This window comes from Centruroides sculpturatus, unplaced genomic scaffold, assembly GCF_000671375.1.
Source record: "Centruroides sculpturatus isolate CEXI.00-Female unplaced genomic scaffold, Cexi_2.0 scaffold1686, whole genome shotgun sequence".
NCBI classification, from domain to species: Eukaryota; Metazoa; Arthropoda; class Arachnida; order Scorpiones; family Buthidae; genus Centruroides; species Centruroides sculpturatus.
In genome coordinates, this window is record NW_019385948.1 from 107,478 (window position 1) to 132,293 (window position 24,816).

General features: G+C 25.0%; 1 protein-coding gene across 5 annotated transcripts in view; it reads right to left on the minus strand.

Moving 5' to 3' along the window:
• LOC111612754 (sodium-dependent noradrenaline transporter-like) overlaps positions 1–24,816 on the minus strand; it is a 37,446-nt gene that overhangs the window by 747 nt on the left and 11,883 nt on the right. The window contains exons 1-3 of one of the 5 annotated variants that reach the window (XM_023354003.1): positions 5,715–6,230; positions 930–1,119; positions 618–845 (exon numbers count right to left, since the gene is read on the minus strand). In XM_023354003.1, coding sequence (XP_023209771.1) covers positions 618–845; positions 930–1,119; positions 5,715–5,786 — 490 coding nt within the window. In that variant the 5' untranslated portion in view covers positions 5,787–6,230. Of the gene's footprint in view, positions 1–617; positions 846–929; positions 1,120–5,714; positions 6,231–12,009; positions 12,173–12,887; positions 13,130–19,953; positions 20,007–24,816 lie in introns of those variants that run through there. The other 4 variants (XM_023354004.1, XM_023354007.1, XM_023354006.1 and 1 more) reach the window with 4 other exon arrangements.

Sequence of the window (24,816 nt, forward strand, 5' to 3'; positions counted from 1 at the left end):
TAATGAATTATAGTTATTATGATTATGTAATGAATGTAATTAATTTGCAAACCGATTTTCAAATCTGTAAACTTAATTTAATTATCAATAACGAAATAATAATTAACAGAAATGGAATTTGATTTAATGTTAGGATTTGATACTAGGATTATAACTTTTATATACTTTTCAACACAATATCTTATTTAAAAAATGATATATTATTAGTAAATAAAGAAAATATTAGCAAATTAAATAAATAATAGTTTTAAAATAATAATATCGTGAAGGCTTCTTAAGAATTATGAGAGGCCTTTACCTTTGAGACTCACAACATCATTAAAAAGTTGTATTATATTTTAAGTTAATAAACTTTGACAAACATAAATATATATTTTTATTAATACGCAAGAAATGAAATAGAATAAAGAATTCGTAACAAATGTTTTGAAGCACGAAAAAAAAGGCCAGCAAAGATCTTTGACCATGCTGACCCCCTTTGATAGAACCTCATCTGGATCGCGTACAACAATACAAAATACAAAAACAACTTAAATCTAGATGAAAAGACATTTCTTTTTAAAATATTAAAGATAATTTATGAATATTTTGATTATTTTTGAATAATAAAACGTTACCTCCTCCGTTTTTATAACATAGATAAGGAAACCTCCAAACATTTGCCAAATCGACCGCAAAGCCGATAATAGATAATAAAAAGTCGGCTTTTTTATTCCACGTAATCCTTTCTTCCGAGTTTGGATTTTGTTCGATTTTATTATCTGTTTCTTCTTGGAGAGGAACGACCAAACTACCATCCATTAAATCGGGTTTAGTAATGCTAAAATTGGTAGTATGATTGTCTCCTATAAAACAAAATTCGATATTACTGTATTATTATAATAATTAATTTTTTAATCTAAGGATATATTTCAAATTTAAACTTTTACTCTTCTCGGGATCTCCGACGAGATCTGTATTAATGGTGGTCTGCAATTCAACATCTCCAGATGTCGTCCTGTCAGCCAATGGAAATAGAGTATCCTGTTCGGCTAACGGGCGTGCTGGCATGATGTCATCACCTGACTTCTGATTGGTCGAACAGTCCATCCATCTGTGCAATATGGTAGCTATGAATGACTGAAAAAAATTACCTCAAATATATTAAAAATAATTTTTATAAATGAAAGGGTCATAATATCTAAAGTATGGATTATTTATTTAATATTTTTACATTGTTTTTAAATGAATAAATGTAGGATAGATGGAAGAGTTTCTAAAAAACAACTTTCTCGTCGATATATTATGATTATATCACAATAATGTTTACCTGCTGCGTCTAAAAATATGTTTGTTAAACTTGAGTTTTAAAAATAAATTTGTTTCCGGTTTCACTTGGACTATAAAACAAAATAATGTACTTAAATAATCACAAAATTCAACACAACATTTAACACGCCGCAAATATACTGTCGGATTTTATAACTGAATAATTAGTTTTAAAAACTCATTTTATTCAAAATTTGCACGTTTATCGAACCTTGTAAGTAGCAAAGCAGTCATTTAAAAGTGTTCACAACTCTCGATGTGACATCATCAATACCTATCTGGTTTTTAAGTTTCAAGGTTAAACAACGCCTTTACAAAATACCAGCTAGAATTACTTCAAAAGAAATGATAAAAAACAATAATAAAATAAATAAAAAAACTCTTCTGTTACAACTGATTTATGCTAATTTACTTTCAATCGCTAGAAATCCGTTTATTAAATTTCATACATTCGAAATTTCTAACGTAAATAAAATATAAGATGCTAAGAATATCTTTTTCGTTTTCGTCATAATATAGATTTCAGAAAAAGTAAATTATAAAAATAATATAAAATATGCTTAATAATTACAGAGATTAATAATATAATACCGCTATTTTAGACAGTTTGATAACAGCATTTAAGTAATTTAACGAACTTGATCTTTTTTTTTTCAAATTCAACTTGATAAAAGCATTATTCGGAACAATAAGCGAATGTAATAGTTAAAAAAAATATAATAATTTTTATGTTTCGTATTTACTAATCATGGCTTATGTAAGTGAGACGTATCCCACGTGGTTTCCAGATGTGTTATGTAAACAGTGAATTATTTTTTCTATAAAAGGCAACACACTTAATATACTCAAAACAATTTGATACATCAATATCTTATTGGAGAGAATACTTAGATATCGCTTCTCAAGAATATGATAATTGATGAGTTTTAAACTTATATATATTTGAAATAGGCTAACTCATTAAAGTTACATATAGACTATTTACTTTCAAAATTTTGTTATTATTCAAATAAAGTCTATCCATTTGATACAGTAAACTCTCGTTGATAAGTCTGCAATCCCAGTTACTATACATCACTTTAGTTAACTATATTAGTTTATATGAGTAAGGATTTCTATATTCTTACATTATTTAAATTCATACAACTTATATTTATGTCCGAGTTTAAATAATAAAATTCACACTTATATAAAAGTTAATATAAATATTTATATAACTGTAGTCGATAAGTAAACAAAATATATTTCAAGAATTATTTTCTAAATCTGGAATTTTATTTAAGTCGATTTCAGAAGAAATATTTTAAAAATACTTTTCCGACTTTTATTTGACTTAATTTATAAATTAAAATAAACAGATCGTTATATATTTAGAGGAGTTTAGGATATTATAAAATCATTCAATTTAATAACGGAAAAGCTGCAATCTTATACATTGTTTTTTGTATTTCTTATATTGACACGTTATAAAATTATTTTAAAAACGAAATTATGCATTAACAAAATAATTTATTTAAATCTACAAAAACAAATTGTGTATGTAATCATCCCCACAGCTGTCATAGTAATGCAGTTTTACACCTATTCATTGAATAAATTATAATTAGGGATTGCGTTCTTTCAAAAATTCATGGCAAAAGAGGCCCACTAAAGAGCTAGAGGAGTCCGCATTACCCGGACCCCATACAAGTTCTCGAGGGCCCTGGTTATAATGAACAAGAGGATTTACGGCAGTATATGCTGTATACCCTGTTTTTTTCTTTTGTAAAAATATCATATATCATCAGGTTTTGCGATTTATAAACCTACATTGTACTTTATATACTGAAGAAAGTTAAAATGAATTGAGGATTGATTACAATGCGGATTATTCTCTCCAGACGTTATGGAAAAATATATAAAATAAAGTTAAACGTTATGATTTTTCTACGCTGTACTACAATAAATAGATGTATAGAATAATTTATTTTATTTTAAATAAGTAAGCCAATACATTNTATGTATATATATATAGGATTGCATTATTATTCGACGTGATTAAATACTTTCGTTCTTATTGATATCAAAGTTCAACGTGTTTAATTAAATAAAATCTGAGTTAGCCATTTAAAATAATTATCGTTACTTTCGAACACTGCAACTGTCTATTATACAATATAACGATACAAGAATAATAAGCTATCATTTAATTTTAATTTATTCTCTTTTTTAATTATAATTATGAGCTTTAAATTTTTAAAACTCATTTGTTAATAATCTAAATCGAGCTTTTTATGTTCTGATTACAAAATACCAATCTATGTTTTTTCATATCTCAGTATTTATTACAGAATTCCTTACACATTCTTGCATTCTCATCCAAAAACTTCCATTGAAAAATCTTTATGGTCGTTTATTATTATCTTTCGTTCTTACACGGAAGCTATTTTAACGCTTTATCTCATAAATAAAGATGGATTTATCTATTCAATGCATTTTTATTAGTATAGACACCGATAGACTTCGAGACACGTGTACTAGACTACTTGTAAAATATTTATAACAATATTTGAATTAACCAATCAGATGGAAACAGTAAATTGTTAAAAGTTAATCAACCAATTCAAAAGGTCATGATAATTATTACAATTGAAAGCAATTAACCATATTATATAAAAACTAAAACTATAAAAATGAGTAATAGGATTTTCATTAGTCACGCGTTATTTGAATTAGTGTAGCTTATGTTATTAAATTGAAAATTTCAATAATTGACTAAATTTTAAAATATAATTGTGATAAATTTGATTATTAAATAGGTTTTTTTAAATTAGATTATTATTTGATTTTATAATTTGACTGTGATTTTAACATAAATTACAAAATCATTAATTATATTTGAAAAGAGTAATTAAAAATATTTACATTAAAACTTCTAACTCAGTAACCAAAAAACTAGCAAAACATACACTCACTTAAAAAGCAAATGTTTTATCCATTTTTAAAGTACATCATCAGGCTGAGGTACTAATTGTGCAATTCCATATTAGAACACCAGTCTGATGATGTCCTTTAAACATGGACAAAAGAAAATGTTTGATTTTTAAGTGAGTTTGTTTTATTTTTGTTATTGAGTTAGAAATTTTATCATTATTAACCAGTAAACTGTTGTCTTTTTATTTTACATTATAATAAATTAGCAAGACAATTTTTAAAATTTTCCATCAATAGAGGATATTTTAAAAATCATTTTGTGTGTTTAGAAATAATATCTTCTAAATACTAAAATTCACACCTTCCTCTCACTATCCAGCAATTCACTGATTAAAAAAAATGAATATTTTCAGTTACTTTCAGTGGCCTGTGTCAGTTAAACAGAATTTTATATCAAAATGTCTATATCAGGTTCAAAGTTTGGAATAACTCCAACTACCTTTTTCTTTGATGTAATTGTCGTTGAATTAAAATATAGTATATTTACATAGAGCTATTAATTCTATATTTACATACAGTATTCTAAAGCTGAAACTATCTTCTAAATTAATTAATTTAGAAGATAGTTTCAGCTTTAGAATTAACAAGTTGATAATATCTTCAGTAGTTAACGAGCAATTATTTATTGTGACATTGTTACAATGCCAAGCTGCAATTTTTAATCATATTTTTTAATTAATTTAATTTAAAATATATGTTTTCTACCTCAAATTAGTAGTGGCTTGTCCCTGTACATCATACTTTCCATTAGCAATGAAGTTGTGCCAGTCATCTATCTTACTCCTTTCAGTGTAAAATTTTTGAATTGAAATAACATGACTTCCAGTTTGCATTGGAAGTTCGTATATAGTTAATCAGGGCCTTTTGCCCCTAAGGTTTCCACATCTGATCTTGAATTTTATCTATCTAACACCTTTCTTGAGATTAATTTAAGGAAGGACAGACAGACTGATGGATGAAAGTGGAAATTTATAGGTCTACAATTTTTTTAAATTACAGCCGAATTAACTTCCATTATTGTGTAATAACTTGATCCATATTACCAAGATGATCATGGTCCAGTCTTTGTACAATGCATTCAGATATTTGGTTTAGTTACACACTGTTTAGTCAGTTCTCCTAGAATATTCTTCAGACATTTGATCTGTTCACACTGGAAATGCTTTAGCTTGGACAAACTCACTTGTTTCTTTATTTCATAATAATTATTCTGAGTGCTTTATCAAAAATGTCTCTAAGTTTTCCATTTGAAAGAATTAGCAGCAAGCTATGGTTTAATGTCTATAAATAAATTATTAATATTTTTCAAAATTTCAAGTAGATTTTAAAAATTCTTACTGTGCAATTGTATTGCCAAGAGTAACGGTANTTATTTTATAAGAAAAAATAAAAATACTTTAAAAGATAAATTCCTGTCAAGAAAAGATTCTTACCTTTAACGTTATTGTATTCAACAGTTCGAATCGGTTCAAAGGTTTTATCGCTTCAACCAAACAAACAAACATTGAAAGTTAACTAATAGCATGATTTGAAGAGCCAAGACAGGAAATCTATTCGATTATTATAGTAGTTAGAGCGGATGTTTAATCAACAACACGACATATAAGTCATATGGTTTCAAGAACACGGATTCACAAGGTTCTTTTTTTAAAAGACGATTATTCATATAGCAGCACCATCCCTTTTATGATTGACAGAATGACTCGGGCGAATTGACGCATGCACTTGATCTTTCCAACAGATTGCAGCTAAGTCTAAAGAGGAACCAATTTGTTCGGTGTCCGACTTGACAATTATAGTACATATCCGCTATGTCACACAACTAGTTGCCCTCTTCACAGAGGAAGCTGTCTATTCATTTGTGATGATTACATCATTGGCGAGGCAAAGCACAAGACCTGTAGAGGTCTCTGCAAGCTCAATTTTCGATACACAAGGACGAGTGGTTACTTTTTCCTTCTCGTAATCAAAGATAAACTTATGTATATATATATAGGATTGCATTATTATTCGACGTGATTAAATACTTTCGTTCTTATTGATATCAAAGTTCAACGTGTTTAATTAAATAAAATCCGAGTTAGCCATTTAAAATAATTATCGTTACTTTCGAACACTGCAACTGTCTATTATACAATATAACGATACGGAGGAAATCAGTTTTAGGCGGATACTTTTGCAATATATTCTTCGAATATATAGGCCTATATAAAATTCATATATTCTAAATTTAATTTAGTATTAATCATTTTAAAGTAAATTAATTATTATTACTTATTTTTCATATTTAATTCTCGGAAAAACTTCGCAAATAATTAGAAGTGTAGCTAGAAAAATTATCGATTGGTCGATTTTTAAATGTACTGTACGTAAAAATTCATAATTGATTTTAGTTTAATATACCGTGTTTATATTTTTTGTTATTATAAATTACATTTTAGGATCACTTCCAACCTATTTATGCAGTAATTAGTTAAAGATCTAATGTAATTTACTGTATTTTAATATTTTCTTTTAAACTAGTAAGGCAAACCATATTTGTATTTCCCTTTCCGTATATCACAGTAAATTATTTCGAAATATTTTGTATGCCAATTGTTTTATATGCCCTAGAAACGATTTAGGGAGAATTTCTAAATTTTAAGAAAAGAATAATTATTAATCAAAGTAAAAGCCAAAGTAAAAAACAACCAAAAAATGTTAAATTAAATAAAAAAATATATAAGTATTATTGAATTTTTATCATTTATATCGAAATGTCTCTTATTCTAATATCATTTTTAAGAATCATTCAATTAAATGAGTAATTAAGCAGCTTCATTAATATAATTCAACTTTGAAGATTGTATAGTAATCAAGAGTATTTTGGATTTATTTTTTGCAAGAAAAAACAAAAATATATGTTTTTCATTTTTAAAATAGGATAATAGCATGCATAACAAATATATTTAATATATAAATTCGTACAATAAATCAAAATTATAAATAAATAAACGAAATAAAAGAAACCGAAGAGAAATTTAAATTTTCTTAACTTTTTAAAACACGAATAAAAATTAACAAAAACTATATAAAAAACCCATTTGATAAGTTATTTATAGCTCAAGAATTCTGATAAACACAATGTTTTAAATTGAAATTAAATATCTCTTCCCTTTTTTTAAACTTATTATTCTTCGTAAAGTTAATTGCTCTTCTCAAAAATGGCTTCCAGTAAGTCTCAAATATGGCGCCGCACTACATATTTTCTTATTTTCATGTAATTATTCAAAACAATAAAAATTAAATTTAATTTCAAACATATATACAATCATCACTAGAACAATACGTGATCAAATATAAAATATTTGAACCCATTCTTTTATAACTTCAGCTCAAAAACATATGATATAGGATGTCGTAAGTTTCTCATTAAAAATATTAAAAACATCTACATAAAACTTCATGTGGCTTCGATAAAATTATATTGATGAATTTTATGAATCATTATAGCCAAAATTAATTAGACTCTAATTATTTTATTTATTCATTTTTATAAATGAAATTTCTACTTTAATTTTTAAACATTTTGAATATAGTTTTACATATTTTCGAATTTATTTCTATAGTTTTTCTTTCTGTGTAATTAATCTATCTGTTTTCTAGCGTCGTAAGAAAATCCATTGTCAGTGATTTCTAATCCGTATGTGACCCACTGTTAGGTCACAAAACTCCATACAGGAACTCTACACATACATTTCCCTCTTAGATCCCTTCACAGTATGCCCATGCATAGAGAATTTATTCATAATAACTTACGTTGTCTTTCGTAGGAGTTAAGAATATGAGGCTTGTAAATATGTATAATTAGCAATATAATTTATTTATCTATGTTTATGTATACAGCGAACTACTTATTTCGGTTGTAAAAGCGTCACGAAGAAATTTCAAAAATATATTTTTTTACAATTATCCTTACCAAATTTCCTCAAGTTTATTTTCAACTGTAACATAATTAAATGAATATAATATATTAAAAGTAAAGTTTATATTAATTTCTTAAAACTGTTTCTCTACTTTCACTTTTTTCCATTCATTTTTAACGCGCAAAGTTAAATTAGNGCGGATTATTCTCTCCAGACGTTATGGAAAAATATATAAAATAAAGTTAAACGTTATGATTTTTCTACGCTGTATTACAATAAATAGATGTATAGAATAATTTATTTTATTTTAAATAAGTAAGCCAATACATTTATTTTTTAAAAGTAATTGTTTTTCTTCTCCTCTCCAACATCAATTTTAAAGTTATAGAAAAACTGTATACCCTCTGTTAATTTTACGATTACATTGCTGATAATGAGCGTATGCGATTTTATTTATGCTGTAGGACTTGAAAAAAAGTGAAAAAAATGATAATTTATATACGTTTTTTAAAATTTAAATTTTTAATGAATTTTAAAATGAAGTTTCTACGTAGGCGCACGACTGCTTAGCAAAATTGAATACAATCAACAATTATAGAATTACACTGAATATTTATAATGAAAATAAATATTTCATTAAAAATTGACGTATTTTAGATAATTATCAATTTATTTCTAATGAAATTAGTAATAAATTTAAAAACTAGAAGTAATGCGACCTTAGCACATTGCTAAATCTTAGTCTATCCAAATAAAACTTTCTTGATTAAACATTCTTAATTTTCCTCGATTTGTTTACGAATAAGAAGAACAAATACATTATTCTGTAATTTATAATTGATATAATTATTATTTTTTATTTATAATTTCCTATTTAACAATCACTTAATAAAACGGATTTCATTAGAATTGCGTTTCACGTTTCAAAATACTGTAATTCTCTTTTTTCTCGCTTATAAATATGTATTCCCGACTTTGGCAAAAAAATCTTAATTTCATTTCCATTTTCCATTAACTCAGTTATTAATTTATTAACAGAAAATAACCTTTACATGCATTTACATTATAAAATGTCCATCGACAGTAGTTATACGCTGCTTTCTTAGAAGCAATCAAGTGTGTTTAGTTTAAAACTTGATCAATGTTTTCTTACTTCTGAAATTTTGTTATTTTTAATAATTAAACACGTGAATATAGACATTACTTCTTGTCATTACACCACGCTGATTGAAGCTTAAACAAACTACTTTTTTTATATTAGAAACAAATTACATTAATTCTGACAATGTTATCATTTTTAAAATATTTTTATATCTCTATTTGTGTATTTAATTTATGCAAATTTCCATTTTAACTAAATCTTCTACGAATATCTTAAGCTTTTTATATTAAAATTATGCATCTTTACACCTTAAAATAATGATGATGTTAAATTTTAAGCTGTTTAGTATAAGTTATGCGTTATTCCAGTGGCGCTTTATAACTTCATGGGCCTTGAATTAAGGGGCCGCATGCACTGTACAATGCTGACTTCAGCCATTTTTCTTCGGGAAAATTTTTGGGGAATATTTTCTTATAAAAGATTAGTTTGGGACCCCCTGATGGTGGGAGCCCCAGACAATTGCTCTTTTTGCCCATAGGATAACGCGCCACTGTGCAAATCGAATAAACAGCAATATAATTCCTTCCCTATAATAACAAAAATTGCAATTTGACTGAACATGTTTAAGCAATTTCAAATATTAATATTTATTTAAAACATGATTAATAAATTATTAACAAGCGAATAACTAAATTTTTTTCGCTTATTTTTTATCGATTATATAATGTATAATTATATTGGTTTAATATATTAAAAAACAAATTTTATTTAATTTATAAATTAAAATCAAATATTTGCTAAAAATTTAATTATTATCTAGAATGTAAATTTCTCCTTTAAATGGTCACCGTGTTCAATAATATTATGATAAAAATTAAATAATTAAATATAATATTTTACTTTATAAATCATCATCATCAACCATTGTCACTGCTGGATGAAGGTATCATCTAATCTTTTCCATTTTTTCCTTATCCAATGCTTTGGTTTTAATATATATACGGTATATATTAATTAGTTCTAATAAATAATTTTCTTAAAATAAACGCCACAAATAATATCAAAATGTAACAAAATTGAAAATTACTTACAAAAATAATAAAATATAAATATTATTTGAAAAAAATAATAATAACTTTAGCGTTCATTCGCCCCTCCGAATCCTCTAAATTCGTATCTGAATCACAGAGCTTATTATTTTTCTCCGTAGGCGCCAAATTATGTCATTATGCCACTGGATAACAATGCGTACATTTCATAAATACTTTTTCTTATGCATATTTTGCAACTGTTATTTATTCAAATTAATTTATATTAATTCGTTATGTATAAGTGTCATGATATTTTATAATTTTTAAAATTTTATACAGGGTACGGTACGTTATTATTGTGTTACAAAAGTTGATCGGAAATTACCGTAGAAAAATTCTATTGATAAAAAAAAATGCTAGTTTTTATTTTCTGTAAAAATAAAAATAAAATATTCATATTTTGTCCGTAACTTTACTTATAACTTTAGCGTAATAGTTTTATATGCGTATATTATAAATTTAAAATATGCTTTGAAAAATAAAAGTAAAAGTAGAAAAGTGAAAAAATTAACTTAAAATATGAAACTTAAAACTGAAAGAGCGTAAAAAATCATAAAGGCAATCGAAACTATTCCTTTGATTTGATTAGACATGTTTATTTTACGCTACTTAATATATAAATATCATATTATCTAAGTTAAAGAAGAGTTTGTTTTATCGAATTTCATATGTTTATTTAACGATGAATCTTGAAGGGTTTTGATGAAAATTTTCTATCAATTTTATGCGTCGATAGAAAAATTTACATTTCAATCATCAATCTTATTATATAGCTTCACTAGACTGATGCATACAGATTTCATTTAATTATTATAGTATTTAACAGCTATAATGTAGTAATAATTTTCTAAAAATATACATTAAATTAAACATTATAATTTTTACACATTAATATTTGCGTTTTTTGATATTATGACTTGATTCATGATAAATGTTCGAAGATCGTTAAGAAATAATTTTTGATTTAAAAAAAATCATTTATTTAATTATTTTATAAATTTTAATTTAAACTGCCATTCAAAATCAAATACTGACCATTAAATATAATTTTAAAAGCATTAAAGACCAAGTTCGAAAATATTAATTTATACTTCTAAATATATATTTTTTAATGAATTTAAATTAAAAAAATAATAATATACATCCGATACTAAATAAAATTAAATAAATATTAACTAAATTAATTAATTAATGTAGAATTTTAATTAATACAGAAAAATTTACTATTTATAAGAACAATTCACTTACTTAACAATTTTAAATATATTTAATTAATTGCTAATTATTCATTTAAAATAAGAAAAATAATTAATTTCTTCAATTTTTCTATTAGAAAAAAAGCCCGTTCCTTCACTCGAAACGGTAAAAAGATTATAATTGATGAGATAGAATCAATTCGAGAGCGTATGAAATTTTATAACTATTAATTTATGTAGTTTTATTAGTTAAGATTACATAAATTCGTGATAGGAAGAATAACATTACGACTGGTTAAAATAGAAAGTAACGAAAGTGCTTAAAGAAATTTGTATATTAAACAACGTCTATTTGAAACTATTTGATCTCGTTAACACTCAATTGGGAAAGCACTTGACATATTTTATAAAATCTACTTAAGCAAAACACTTACCGTTAACTGTCGATATTCATTCGTGTTTTGCTATATTTCCTTTAACATCCATCCCTACTGCCTTATAAGTACTTACATTTCGCACACGTGACTTATCTCCACCAATAACAATGGAAATGATTATATCTAAGCCACTACGTCAAAATTTTGAAAATATCAAGAGTTTTCATCTTACAAAAGACACATTTTCCTCAAATTTAATAAGAATATCAATGTTTCACAGCTATTATAATTATCTCCAGAAGCGATATTAAGTTTTTAAATGCCGAAAATGAAGAAATAAATACATTTTAAAGGCTAAATTGTATATAAAGAAATCCTAATACATAGTCTAATTTAGTTCAGTGCTTGATATATTATTTATACACTGATACTCGAAAGCATTTAGTAAATATTAATTTAGGAAAATATATAATAAAAATAAATTTTAAATTTAAATTTTAAGCAATGCAATATTTATTTTTAAAATTTGTTAACCTTGTTTTAAATAATATCAATGTTAAGAATGTATAAGCAATTAAAAGTAATATTTATTCTAAAAAAAAAATCTAAATATTTTTTCAATCTTATATTTAAATTAAATTTTGTAGCCTAATTAAATTAAATTTTATCATTTAGTACTGGAAGAAAGTGTAAAAAATAAATGACAGTCTTCACACTGCAAGATAGTATTTTGTTTAATGTTTATTTTGCAAAAATATTTTTTTAATAAAATAAAGTTTAAAGTATATTTTAAAAAATAATTCTTTGTTCTATACATAAACAATTATTATAAAATTTACACGATTTTTTTCATTGTAAATTAGGTTAAGAGGTAGACGTCGACCGAATCGATAGCATCTAAAATTAATTAAAAGAGTTCAATCAGCATGACTTACCTTTAGCTACTTCAAAAGTGAAACGTATGCATTTATGCAATGGCATCGAAACACCCCTTGACGTCATCGTTTCCAAAACAATTAATGTCATTCAGGCCAAAAGCCAGAAAAGCCTACGTGATTTTAATACTCGAGAGTATTTCTGTTTCACACTTTCGATTGTATTAATAATAAGAATAAGAATAATGTACTGTACGGTAGCAATAATCCAATTAAATAAGATACGAAGTTAACTTAAAAGTAATTCTACATTTAATAAATAACGCAAGTAGTTACGAAGTAACCTTGAGATGATTGATTATTCAAGNATTATTCCCAAACCAAAGAAGTATTCAGCAATAATGAGTGAGCTATGACCTTTAAAATGTTAAATAAGAAGGAAAGGAAAAAAAATAAAGGAATGTGAACTTTGTGATTTTATTAAAACGTTTAAAAGTATAATAGCTTATTTAATTTCAATACGTATAGAAGTTTTATCATAAACTTATTGTATAAATTTATTGAAGAGTTTAACTGTCTATTTGATTAGTTCACAGGAAAGAAGAAAATAGAAATGCGTATTGCTGTCGCATCGAATTACTTAAAACCAAATGTCATCTTGTTTACTAGATATCTTTTAGCCTAAGTAAAAATATAACTCCATTATAAAATTATTTCTTCTTTTTTTATAAGTTATATAAAACGTTGATATAAATTTATAATTAAATTTACTTTAACCGAGAAATATCAACTTATTATATAAACTGGTGTTTTAAATCTGTAATGTAATGTATATCTAGGCACTAAAAAGTAGTATAAATGGTTATAAGAATCATATAAGTTATAATTTTTATAATTGTATACTGTATATGTTTTTTAGTGCTTAGATGTCTAGGTTGTAGGCTAATTTTCGTAAACATAAATTTAAATAATTATGTACAGAATTAATTATTATATATATTCAATTAGATTAATTAAATTTGCATTTTATAAATTCTTATATTCTTGTGTTATCATTCTGAATGAGAAAGAAGTAAATTAATTTATTGTTTATTACGTTTTTCTGTACTATTATTATTTGTTATCTTTAAAGTAAAAGTTAGAAATGAAATTAATAGTAGAACTATATTTATATTTGGGAAATTTATTGATATATATAACAAGCTGATGTATCAATTATACGAAAGTAACAAGAGCATTCGAAAATTTCCATGGAGTAAAAAAAATAAGAAAAATTTCTCCTTTTGAAGTTATTGACACAGAACAATTATAAATTTTGACACGAGAAAACATTTTGATTTCATGAGTCATAGACTTAAATCTTGGTTTTAAATTTCAGCCATTAATTATTCTAACTTCTTTTCAAACTACTTCTGACGTAGACTCCTATATTATTTAAACCACGAGAGTTTTACTGTGAGCTTTATATAATGTCTTTTAAGTAATATTTGGCAAAAAATATAAACCGTTCCTTATTCATTGTTTTTTTTTATAAGCTCAGTTACTAAAACGAATAAATGATTGAAATTTTTACTATTAGGAAAAACATAAAATAAAATTGTTCTTCATAACTTCACTTTCAGTTTCTGAGGTGTTTTGATATTGAACACACGGAACATTTAAATTTTACAGTTAACTTGCTTCTTTCCTTTTGTATTTATACGTGACTATGTTGTCATATCAATTTCTCGACATTTATAATTACAGTAAAGCTATTAAATTCAGTTTTCCAACGTTATTTTACGGAGGAATGAAATAGCGCGATGAATCAAAAACAAGCATGCAAGTAATTTGCGTATATTTTTTCACTCTACACGTTCAATATATACTTACATGTAGTTTATTAATACCGTGTTTTATCTGGATATTTTATATTTTGATTAGTAACTAAACAACGACAAATTACGACAAACGATAGTATTAAACTTAATCCTTACTTTACGAAAGTGTTTAAGCCGATAATTTATTATTATAATGATAATATAAAATGTAAATATTGAATAAAAAATTTGGCGCAGAAATAAATTATTTTTTATAAAAGTTTTACGACATTTTCACTCATTCGTGTCTAGAATAAATGATGCTATTGAATGATAAAATTCACTCGTTAAACATGATGCAGTCGCATTTAAATTTGTTATTCTTAATCACACTTTATATCAACCCATGTACTCTTTCTAGAAAGGTTTTAAAAAATATATTTTTAAGCATGTTTAACAATTGAACTATTTATACCACATGAGAAATTGAACTACATAAACTATTATACTAAATTGAACTACATCAGGGGTTCTCAATGTTTTGAGCAGACGGGATAAATTGTAAAATTCGAAATATTTGGCGGATCAAAAAATAAAATAATATACAAGGAAAGAAAATGAATGTATACTAATTGCACGAAATAATACTTATTTATTTATGACAATAACTCATTTTTCCTAAAAGTTATTTCTTAACTCATTCCAAAAGTAATAAAAGTAAACTAAATCATTTCAAAATGAAAAAATGAAATTCCTAAGACTTGTTCAGTTATTTCTTGAAACAATTTTACTGCACCTTGAATATATGGTTTGAATATATTCGTAACACGGGTTATAAGTGATCATCAGTTACTTTTAATCTTAATCTGGATTTATTGATGCACATAATTGAGAAAATTTTTTAAGGCTCTTTTCGTAAAAGGGAAAATTATCTGGTTATGAATTCAAGATGGCGTATGGTCCAACATCGCGGGCCGCACTTTGTGAACTCTTGAATTATATGAACACTTGAACTAAACATTATATGTTTAGTTCAATAATAATAAAATATNCTCTAAATTCGTATCTGAATCACAGAGCTTATTATTTTTCTCCGTAGGCGCCAAATTATGTCATTATGCCACTGGATAACAATGCGTACATTTCATAAATACTTTTTCTTATGCATATTTTGCAACTGTTATTTATTCAAATTAATTTATATTAATTCGTTATGTATAAGTGTCATGATATTTTATAATTTTTAAAATTTTATACAGGGTACGGTACGTTATTATTGTGTTACAAAAGTTGATCGGAAATTACCGTAGAAAAATTCTATTGATAAAAAAAAATGCTAGTTTTTATTTTCTGTAAAAATAAAAATAAAATATTCATATTTTGTCCGTAACTTTACTTATAACTTTAGCGTAATAGTTTTATATGCGTATATTATAAATTTAAAATATGCTTTGAAAAATAAAAGTAAAAGTAGAAAAGTGAAAAAATTAACTTAAAATATGAAACTTAAAACTGAAAGAGCGTAAAAAAATCATAAAGGCAATCGAAACTATTCCTTTGATTTGATTAGACATGTTTATTTTACGCTACTTAATATATAAATATCATATTATCTAAGTTAAAGAAGAGTTTGTTTTATCGAATTTCATATGTTTATTTAACGATGAATCTTGAAGGGTTTTGATGAAAATTTTCTATCAATTTTATGCGTCGATAGAAAAATTTACATTTCAATCATCAATCTTATTATATAGCTTCACTAGACTGATGCATACAGATTTCATTTAATTATTATAGTATTTAACAGCTATAATGTAGTAATAATTTTCTAAAAATATACATTAAATTAAACATTATAATTTTTACACATTAATATTTGCGTTTTTTGATATTATGACTTGATTCATGATAAATGTTCGAAGATCGTTAAGAAATAATTTTTGATTTAAAAAAAATCATTTATTTAATTATTTTATAAATTTTAATTTAAACTGCCATTCAAAATCAAATACTGACCATTAAATATAATTTTAAAAGCATTAAAGACCAAGTTCGAAAATATTAATTTATACTTCTAAATATATATTTTTTAATGAATTTAAATTAAAAAAATAATAATATACATCCGATACTAAATAAAATTAAATAAATATTAACTAAATTAATTAATTAATGTAGAATTTTAATTAATACAGAAAAATTTACTATTTATAAGAACAATTCACTTACTTAACAATTTTAAATATATTTAATTAATTGCTAATTATTCATTTAAAATAAGAAAAATAATTAATTTCTTCAATTTTTCTATTAGAAAAAAAGCCCGTTCCTTCACTCGAAACGGTAAAAAGATTATAATTGATGAGATAGAATCAATTCGAGAGCGTATGAAATTTTATAACTATTAATTTATGTAGTTTTATTAGTTAAGATTACATAAATTCGTGATAGGAAGAATAACATTACGACTGGTTAAAATAGAAAGTAACGAAAGTGCTTAAAGAAATTTGTATATTAAACAACGTCTATTTGAAACTATTTGATCTCGTTAACACTCAATTGGGAAAGCACTTGACATATTTTATAAAATCTACTTAAGCAAAACACTTACCGTTAACTGTCGATATTCATTCGTGTTTTGCTATATTTCCTTTAACATCCATCCCTACTGCCTTATAAGTACTTACATTTCGCACACGTGACTTATCTCCACCAATAACAATGGAAATGATTATATCTAAGCCACTACGTCAAAATTTTGAAAATATCAAGAGTTTTCATCTTACAAAAGACACATTTTCCTCAAATTTAATAAGAATATCAATGTTTCACAGCTATTATAATTATCTCCAGAAGCGATATTAAGTTTTTAAATGCCGAAAATGAAGAAATAAATACATTTTAAAGGCTAAATTGTATATAAAGAAATCCTAATACATAGTCTAATTTAGTTCAGTGCTTGATATATTATTTATACACTGATACTCGAAAGCATTTAGTAAATATTAATTTAGGAAAATATATAATAAAAATAAATTTTAAATTTAAATTTTAAGCAATGCAATATTTATTTTTAAAATTTGTTAACCTTGTTTTAAATAATATCAATGTTAAGAATGTATAAGCAATTAAAAGTAATATTTATTCTAAAAAAAAAATCTAAATATTTTTTCAATCTTATATTTAAATTAAATTTTGTAGCCTAATTAAATTAAATTTTATCATTTAGTACTGGAAGAAAGTGTAAAAAATAAATGACAGTCTTCACACTGCAAGATAGTATTTTGTTTAATGTTTATTTTGCAAAAATATTTTTTTAATAAAATAAAGTTTAAAGTATATTTTAAAAAATAATTCTTTGTTCTATACATAAACAATTATTATAAAATTTACACGATTTTTTTCATTGTAAATTAGGTTAAGAGGTAGACGTCGACCGAATCGATAGCATCTAAAATTAATTAAAAGAGTTCAATCAGCATGACTTACCTTTAGCTACTTCAAAAGTGAAACGTATGCATTTATGCAATGGCATCGAAACACCCCTTGACGTCATCGTTTCCAAAACAATTAATGTCATTCAGGCCAAAAGCCAGAAAAGCCTACGTGATTTTAATACTCGAGAGTATTTCTGTTTCACACTTTCGATTGTATTAATAATAAGAATAAGAATAATGTACTGTACGGTAGCAATAATCCAATTAAATAAGATACGAAGTTAACTTAAAAGTAATTCTACATTTAATAAATAACGCAAGTAGTTACGAAGTAACCTTGAGATGATTGATTATTCAAGGATAACCAGAAAACGAAGATTAAATTATCACAAATTTCGTTCTAGTAGAAAATTGATTTTTGTGAAAAAAAAAAAATATATATATATATATATATTGCCTATATTACGAGTCTATGTATTTAAATTACCAACTAAGCAGTATAAACCGTTCGTTATTTGTTTAGAAAATTGATAATACCTCGTATGTTGATATATACAAGGATGAACGACGTTACAATTTGTAATATAGTACATTTTATTATTCAAATCGTATTATTATTTAAATGTAAATATGTGGGGTACGTGTCGCGTCGTTAAAAAAAAACTAGAAAATTGTATTTAATTATTTATAAATGCTCATAACTGAGCAATGAAAAATTATGTAAGATAAACATTTTTTTAATTTAGCATCGTTACAATTCCGCAGCTCGCACCTAATCATAAAAAATTGCAATTTCCTTTTATACAAATTCGCTTTTTACACATTATGTTAACTAGGAAGAAAAATCATTTACATTCTAGTTTCCTTCCGTTTGTATGTGTTGAAAAACAAATTACAAAATTCATTTTCTTCATTTTTCTTCTTATAATTGACTGATATATAAGCAAAAACTTATTACTAAAGTAAAATAAAAAGAAAATTTTGATGTGTAAGGTACAGACGTGCTCTATCATCCACAGTCGCGACTATTATAATAGGAAAAAAAAAATGGCGGATAAACATTAGTCTAAAGCCGATAGCAAAAGACATGCCCTCTTTTAGAAAATTGACTAATGTAATCCAATAGATTCTAAATATATGGCTTAGCTATTAAATTATCGAATATAAATTTGGCAATTATTCTACGAATTTCAGAATAGTAAACTATTAACAGTAATCAAGTTAAACGAAATTTAATTTTAAAACGGTCGCGAGATTATATTATTAATAAAGTTAAAATTACGATTGAGTAATCTATTTAAACTATAAACCACTTTAATTTCACATTCGTGTTTCCCCCCCAAATAACTTATATTAAATAAGCATTAATTTTTCAATCATTTAATTCAAATAAGATATTCATTAACATGTAGCCTATACAATTTTGTCATCTATATAAGTTTAAAAGTCTCAATAAGTTAATAAGACATTTAAATATTTAAAGAATAAATCTTTAAACGTCCTTTAAAAGTATTTATGAAAAAAAAATTAATTTGTAAATAGAAAAGAGAACTTCATTTAAATTATTTATGCAGTATATATTCATTACTGTTTATGACGTAAATTATTGTTTTATGACGTCAATTATTGTGTTTATCTACCTTACATTTTCTAATAAACTTTTTTTTTTTTTTTTGAATTATTGGCTCTTTTCCATGAATCTACACCTGAATACTTAAACATATAAATGTAAAATGTCTATAATTATTACTATATCTAGATTATACAACATCTAACAATTGTAAATTTAAAATAAATATATGTCACGATATAAAATGAATTAAAATTAACTTACAGATACATAAATTTTTAATAAAAATTTGATATTTTAAGTTAAACTTTTGGACTTACCCGTTCTCTTAGATTCGAAAATCTGATTGATTTACGGGATAATTTGATATAATCTGAAAACAATGCGGAGGAAATCAGTTTTAGGCGGATACTTTTGCAATATATTCTTCGAATATATAGGCCTATATAAAATTCATATATTCTAAATTTAATTTAGTATTAATCATTTTAAAGTAAATTAATTATTATTACTTATTTTTCATATTTAATTCTCGGAAAAACTTCGCAAATAATTAGAAGTGTAGCTAGAAAAATTATCGATTGGTCGATTTTTAAATGTACTGTACGTAAAAATTCATAATTGATTTTAGTTTAATATACCGTGTTTATATTTTTTGTTATTATAAATTACATTTTAGGATCACTTCCAACCTATTTATGCAGTAATTAGTTAAAGATCTAATGTAATTTACTGTATTTTAATATTTTCTTTTAAACTAGTAAGGCAAACCATATTTGTATTTCCCTTTCCGTATATCACAGTAAATTATTTCGAAATATTTTGTATGCCAATTGTTTTATATGCCCTAGAAACGATTTAGGGAGAATTTCTAAATTTTAAGAAAAGAATAATTATTAATCAAAGTAAAAGCCAAAGTAAAAAACAACCAAAAAATGTTAAATTAAATAAAAAAAAATATAAGTATTATTGAATTTTTATCATTTATATCGAAATGTCTCTTATTCTAATATCATTTTTAAGAATCATTCAATTAAATGAGTAATTAAGCAGCTTCATTAATATAATTCAACTTTGAAGATTGTATAGTAATCAAGAGTATTTTGGATTTATTTTTTGCAAGAAAAAACAAAAATATATGTTTTTCATTTTTAAAATAGGATAATAGCATGCATAACAAATATATTTAATATATAAATTCGTACAATAAATCAAAATTATAAATAAATAAACGAAATAAAAGAAACCGAAGAGAAATTTAAATTTTCTTAACTTTTTAAAACACGAATAAAAATTAACAAAAACTATATAAAAAACCCATTTGATAAGTTATTTATAGCTCAAGAATTCTGATAAACACAATGTTTTAAATTGAAATTAAATATCTCTTCCCTTTTTTTAAACTTATTATTCTTCGTAAAGTTAATTGCTCTTCTCAAAAATGGCTTCCAGTAAGTCTCAAATATGGCGCCGCACTACATATTTTCTTATTTTCATGTAATTATTCAAAACAATAAAAATTAAATTTAATTTCAAACATATATACAATCATCACTAGAACAATACGTGATCAAATATAAAATATTTGAACCCATTCTTTTATAACTTCAGCTCAAAAACATATGATATAGGATGTCGTAAGTTTCTCATTAAAAATATTAAAAACATCTACATAAAACTTCATGTGGCTTCGATAAAATTATATTGATGAATTTTATGAATCATTATAGCCAAAATTAATTAGACTCTAATTATTTTATTTATTCATTTTTATAAATGAAATTTCTACTTTAATTTTTAAACATTTTGAATATAGTTTTACATATTTTCGAATTTATTTCTATAGTTTTTCTTTCTGTGTAATTAATCTATCTGTTTTCTAGCGTCGTAAGAAAATCCATTGTCAGTGATTTCTAATCCGTATGTGACCCACTGTTAGGTCACAAAACTCCATACAGGAACTCTACACATACATTTCCCTCTTAGATCCCTTCACAGTATGCCCATGCATAGAGAATTTATTCATAATAACTTACGTTGTCTTTCGTAGGAGTTAAGAATATGAGGCTTGTAAATATGTATAATTAGCAATATAATTTATTTATCTATGTTTATGTATACAGCGAACTACTTATTTCGGTTGTAAAAGCGTCACGAAGAAATTTCAAAAATATATTTTTTTACAATTATCCTTACCAAATTTCCTCAAGTTTATTTTCAACTGTAACATAATTAAATGAATATAATATATTAAAAGTAAAGTTTATATTAATTTCTTAAAACTGTTTCTCTACTTTCACTTTTTTCCATTCATTTTTAACGCGCAAAGTTAAATTAGAAACTTTTATACGCTTTATTTTAAATATAAATTTAAAACATATTTGTTCTTCTTCACAAGTAAAAAATATTTATTATAATATTTAAAATAAATTAAATTTGCAAAAAAATAATTTTTTTTATAGATTTCAAGAGTCGTATAGATTTAATATTTCAATAATCAAAGCGCGTTTTAAATAGAATTAAAACATTTTTTATAATATTTAATATTTAAAAAAATATAGCATGCTCATAANTTTGGAGAATGATAATATTTATAATATAATTTTGTTTTTGGATAGAGATGTTTAGTTTAATAAACTAGAGTGCTACCTGTTTATTAATTAACATGAAATATAAATATTTCATGTTAATTAATAAGGAAAGCGAATTGAAAATTTTCGAGGCACGTGTACTAGTTGAAAGAGATTTAAGTGGTTTCAGATTAACGAAATTTTTATCTTGGTCCCAACTTGGTTCCGGTTTTACGAAATCTGTTTCAAATTTATGAGATTTGTAAAGTGGCAAAGTTTATACTGATTGACAGACTCGTTACAAAGACCAATATACAGTATGTATATGTCATCTCATTCTTCGATCTTTTCATTGATTGTTGAAAATCAAGATTTCTTGCGAAAATGGATCAAGGAAAACTAGGAAGTTTTGTCATCCACGGAAATAAATAAATAAATTGGATTCAACATTTGGAATTTTATTAGCCACGGTTCTAAAAAAAAGAAATACAAGTTATTGATAAAGTATGGTATTTGACTCAGAGGGAATTCTTCAGACTGAATCAAAAAATAATTATCCCTACAAATTCTTTAGGAAGATCAAAGATTTACTTCAGAAAAGACTCAAGTAACCAATTTCATGGATGTAGCAGTGAAATCTTGCAGAATTATTATAAATGAATTTGTAAAACCCAGAATAAGATTATGTAATTCTTATTTTAAGAAAACTATGGCTTCAGCCACAGAGAAGCAACATCAGAAACAATCTAATTTAATTGTTAAACATAGAACAAATTTAGATTACTTTTTAATTGAAAAAACAGGCGTGTTTTAAATTTTTTTAATTTCCGTGAATCTCAGTATACTAAAGACTCTTTCAATTACTTGACTTAAGAGAGTTTCTTTCTTGGAATCAACCAATTTCTTAAACTGGACATTACTGTAAATTAATATATAGAATATATTAAATATGATATTTCTATAATTAAATGTTTATTCGAGCCATAATTGAAAGAAATTTTCGACGTATTCTTCGTAATTATATTTTATTAGGAAATTTTACAAAAGAATTTCCTTTATTTTTATCTAAAAAAATTATTTAACGAAGATAGAATCATACGTAGTAAAAAAATAACAATTTAAAAAGAGCATAAAAATTGTTTATAATAATTAAAATTTAATAGTAGTTGTATGAATCTAGTAAAGCAATACCAATCTTTTCACAATAAGATCTTTTCAAAAAAATATTAAAACTAAATATGAATATAGAATTTTCAGGTGATTTTAACCCAATTTTTCAAGACAAAATGTAATGTTTTTGGATTCGAATAACCCTAAGAGTGCTTCTGATTTAGATCAGTGATTAGTTATCTGAATCGGAGACATCGCTAAAGATTTATTTGCCATCTTCAAATTTGATCGCTAACACTCACGAGTCAGACAAGAAAATTCACTCTAAAAGCCGACGTTGTCCAAAAAAGTTTTGTCATTATGGCTATAATCTTGGCGTTCTATTTAAAATTAAAATAAAGACGAGCATCTTGTCATTAACAATTTGTTATTTCCATCATCATAAGATTTTACTGTTAAAATAGGAATTATTTGACAATTTAAAATTAACAGGGAATGCTTGTTTATTATGTAAGCAAATGCAATTATGTTATTATATTGCACCGGTATAATGCACATGGATCTTGTATCAAGCAATCTACTTTTAATAACGCAATGCAATATTTACTAATTGATCTCGTATATTAATTTTCTCAATGAATAGATTATCTCGTTGCGACATATCCTTCATTTTACTTCATAATTTAATATTTCGAAATAGTTGTGTTCAGTGGTGATATTCGAAATATTTAACAAAGGGTTCGCTAACAGAAAATTTTTCCTTAACAATTTTTTTCGCTCAAATGGTGCATTAGCAACATTAGCGCAAAAACTGACCTTAAGATACCCATATATAAAAAAAGATGCGTTTGCAAAATTAAGTCAGTTAAAATTTAGCATTGTTTATGCCAGAACTATATTTTTTTGATAAATAATAAAAAAAAGTGTTCAAAATGGTTTATTTTATACATATTTTAATATTTTTCATTCAAAATATTTTATAAACATAAAAATTGGCTTTTTCTAATCAGAAAAAGTCACAAGGAAAGCAGTTAAACAAGAAAAACTTTTCTAAATAATTTATTTTATCGTTAGGTATTATTATAATAATAGACAGATGTAGTCGTCTCTCGAAATACAATATCTTTCTTATTTCGCTGTTGACAGTCCGACACGTGCTCCGCAGCCATCTTGTATGTTCTCGCACGCGTGGTATTGTGGGATCTCTCTTACGACTGGATCTACATTCGAGAACTCTCTCGAGTCGATCGCGATTGAACCTCGTTTTAGTCGAGATTGAAATGGTTGATGGAGATTGCACTAGGCGAACAGGGTTTTTTTTAAAACTCTTTCCACCCTGTGGGCACTAAGAGGGCTCTTTTTGCAAGCCATTATGGGTTCGGCCATTATGGGCTGCCGGGTGGTGAGGGACGGGGCCCGACTTATCCGAACGGATCAACCCCGAAAAATTCCTGAGGAATTTTCGACCCGTTCGGATTCGAGCCCGGGTCCCCCAGAGCGGTA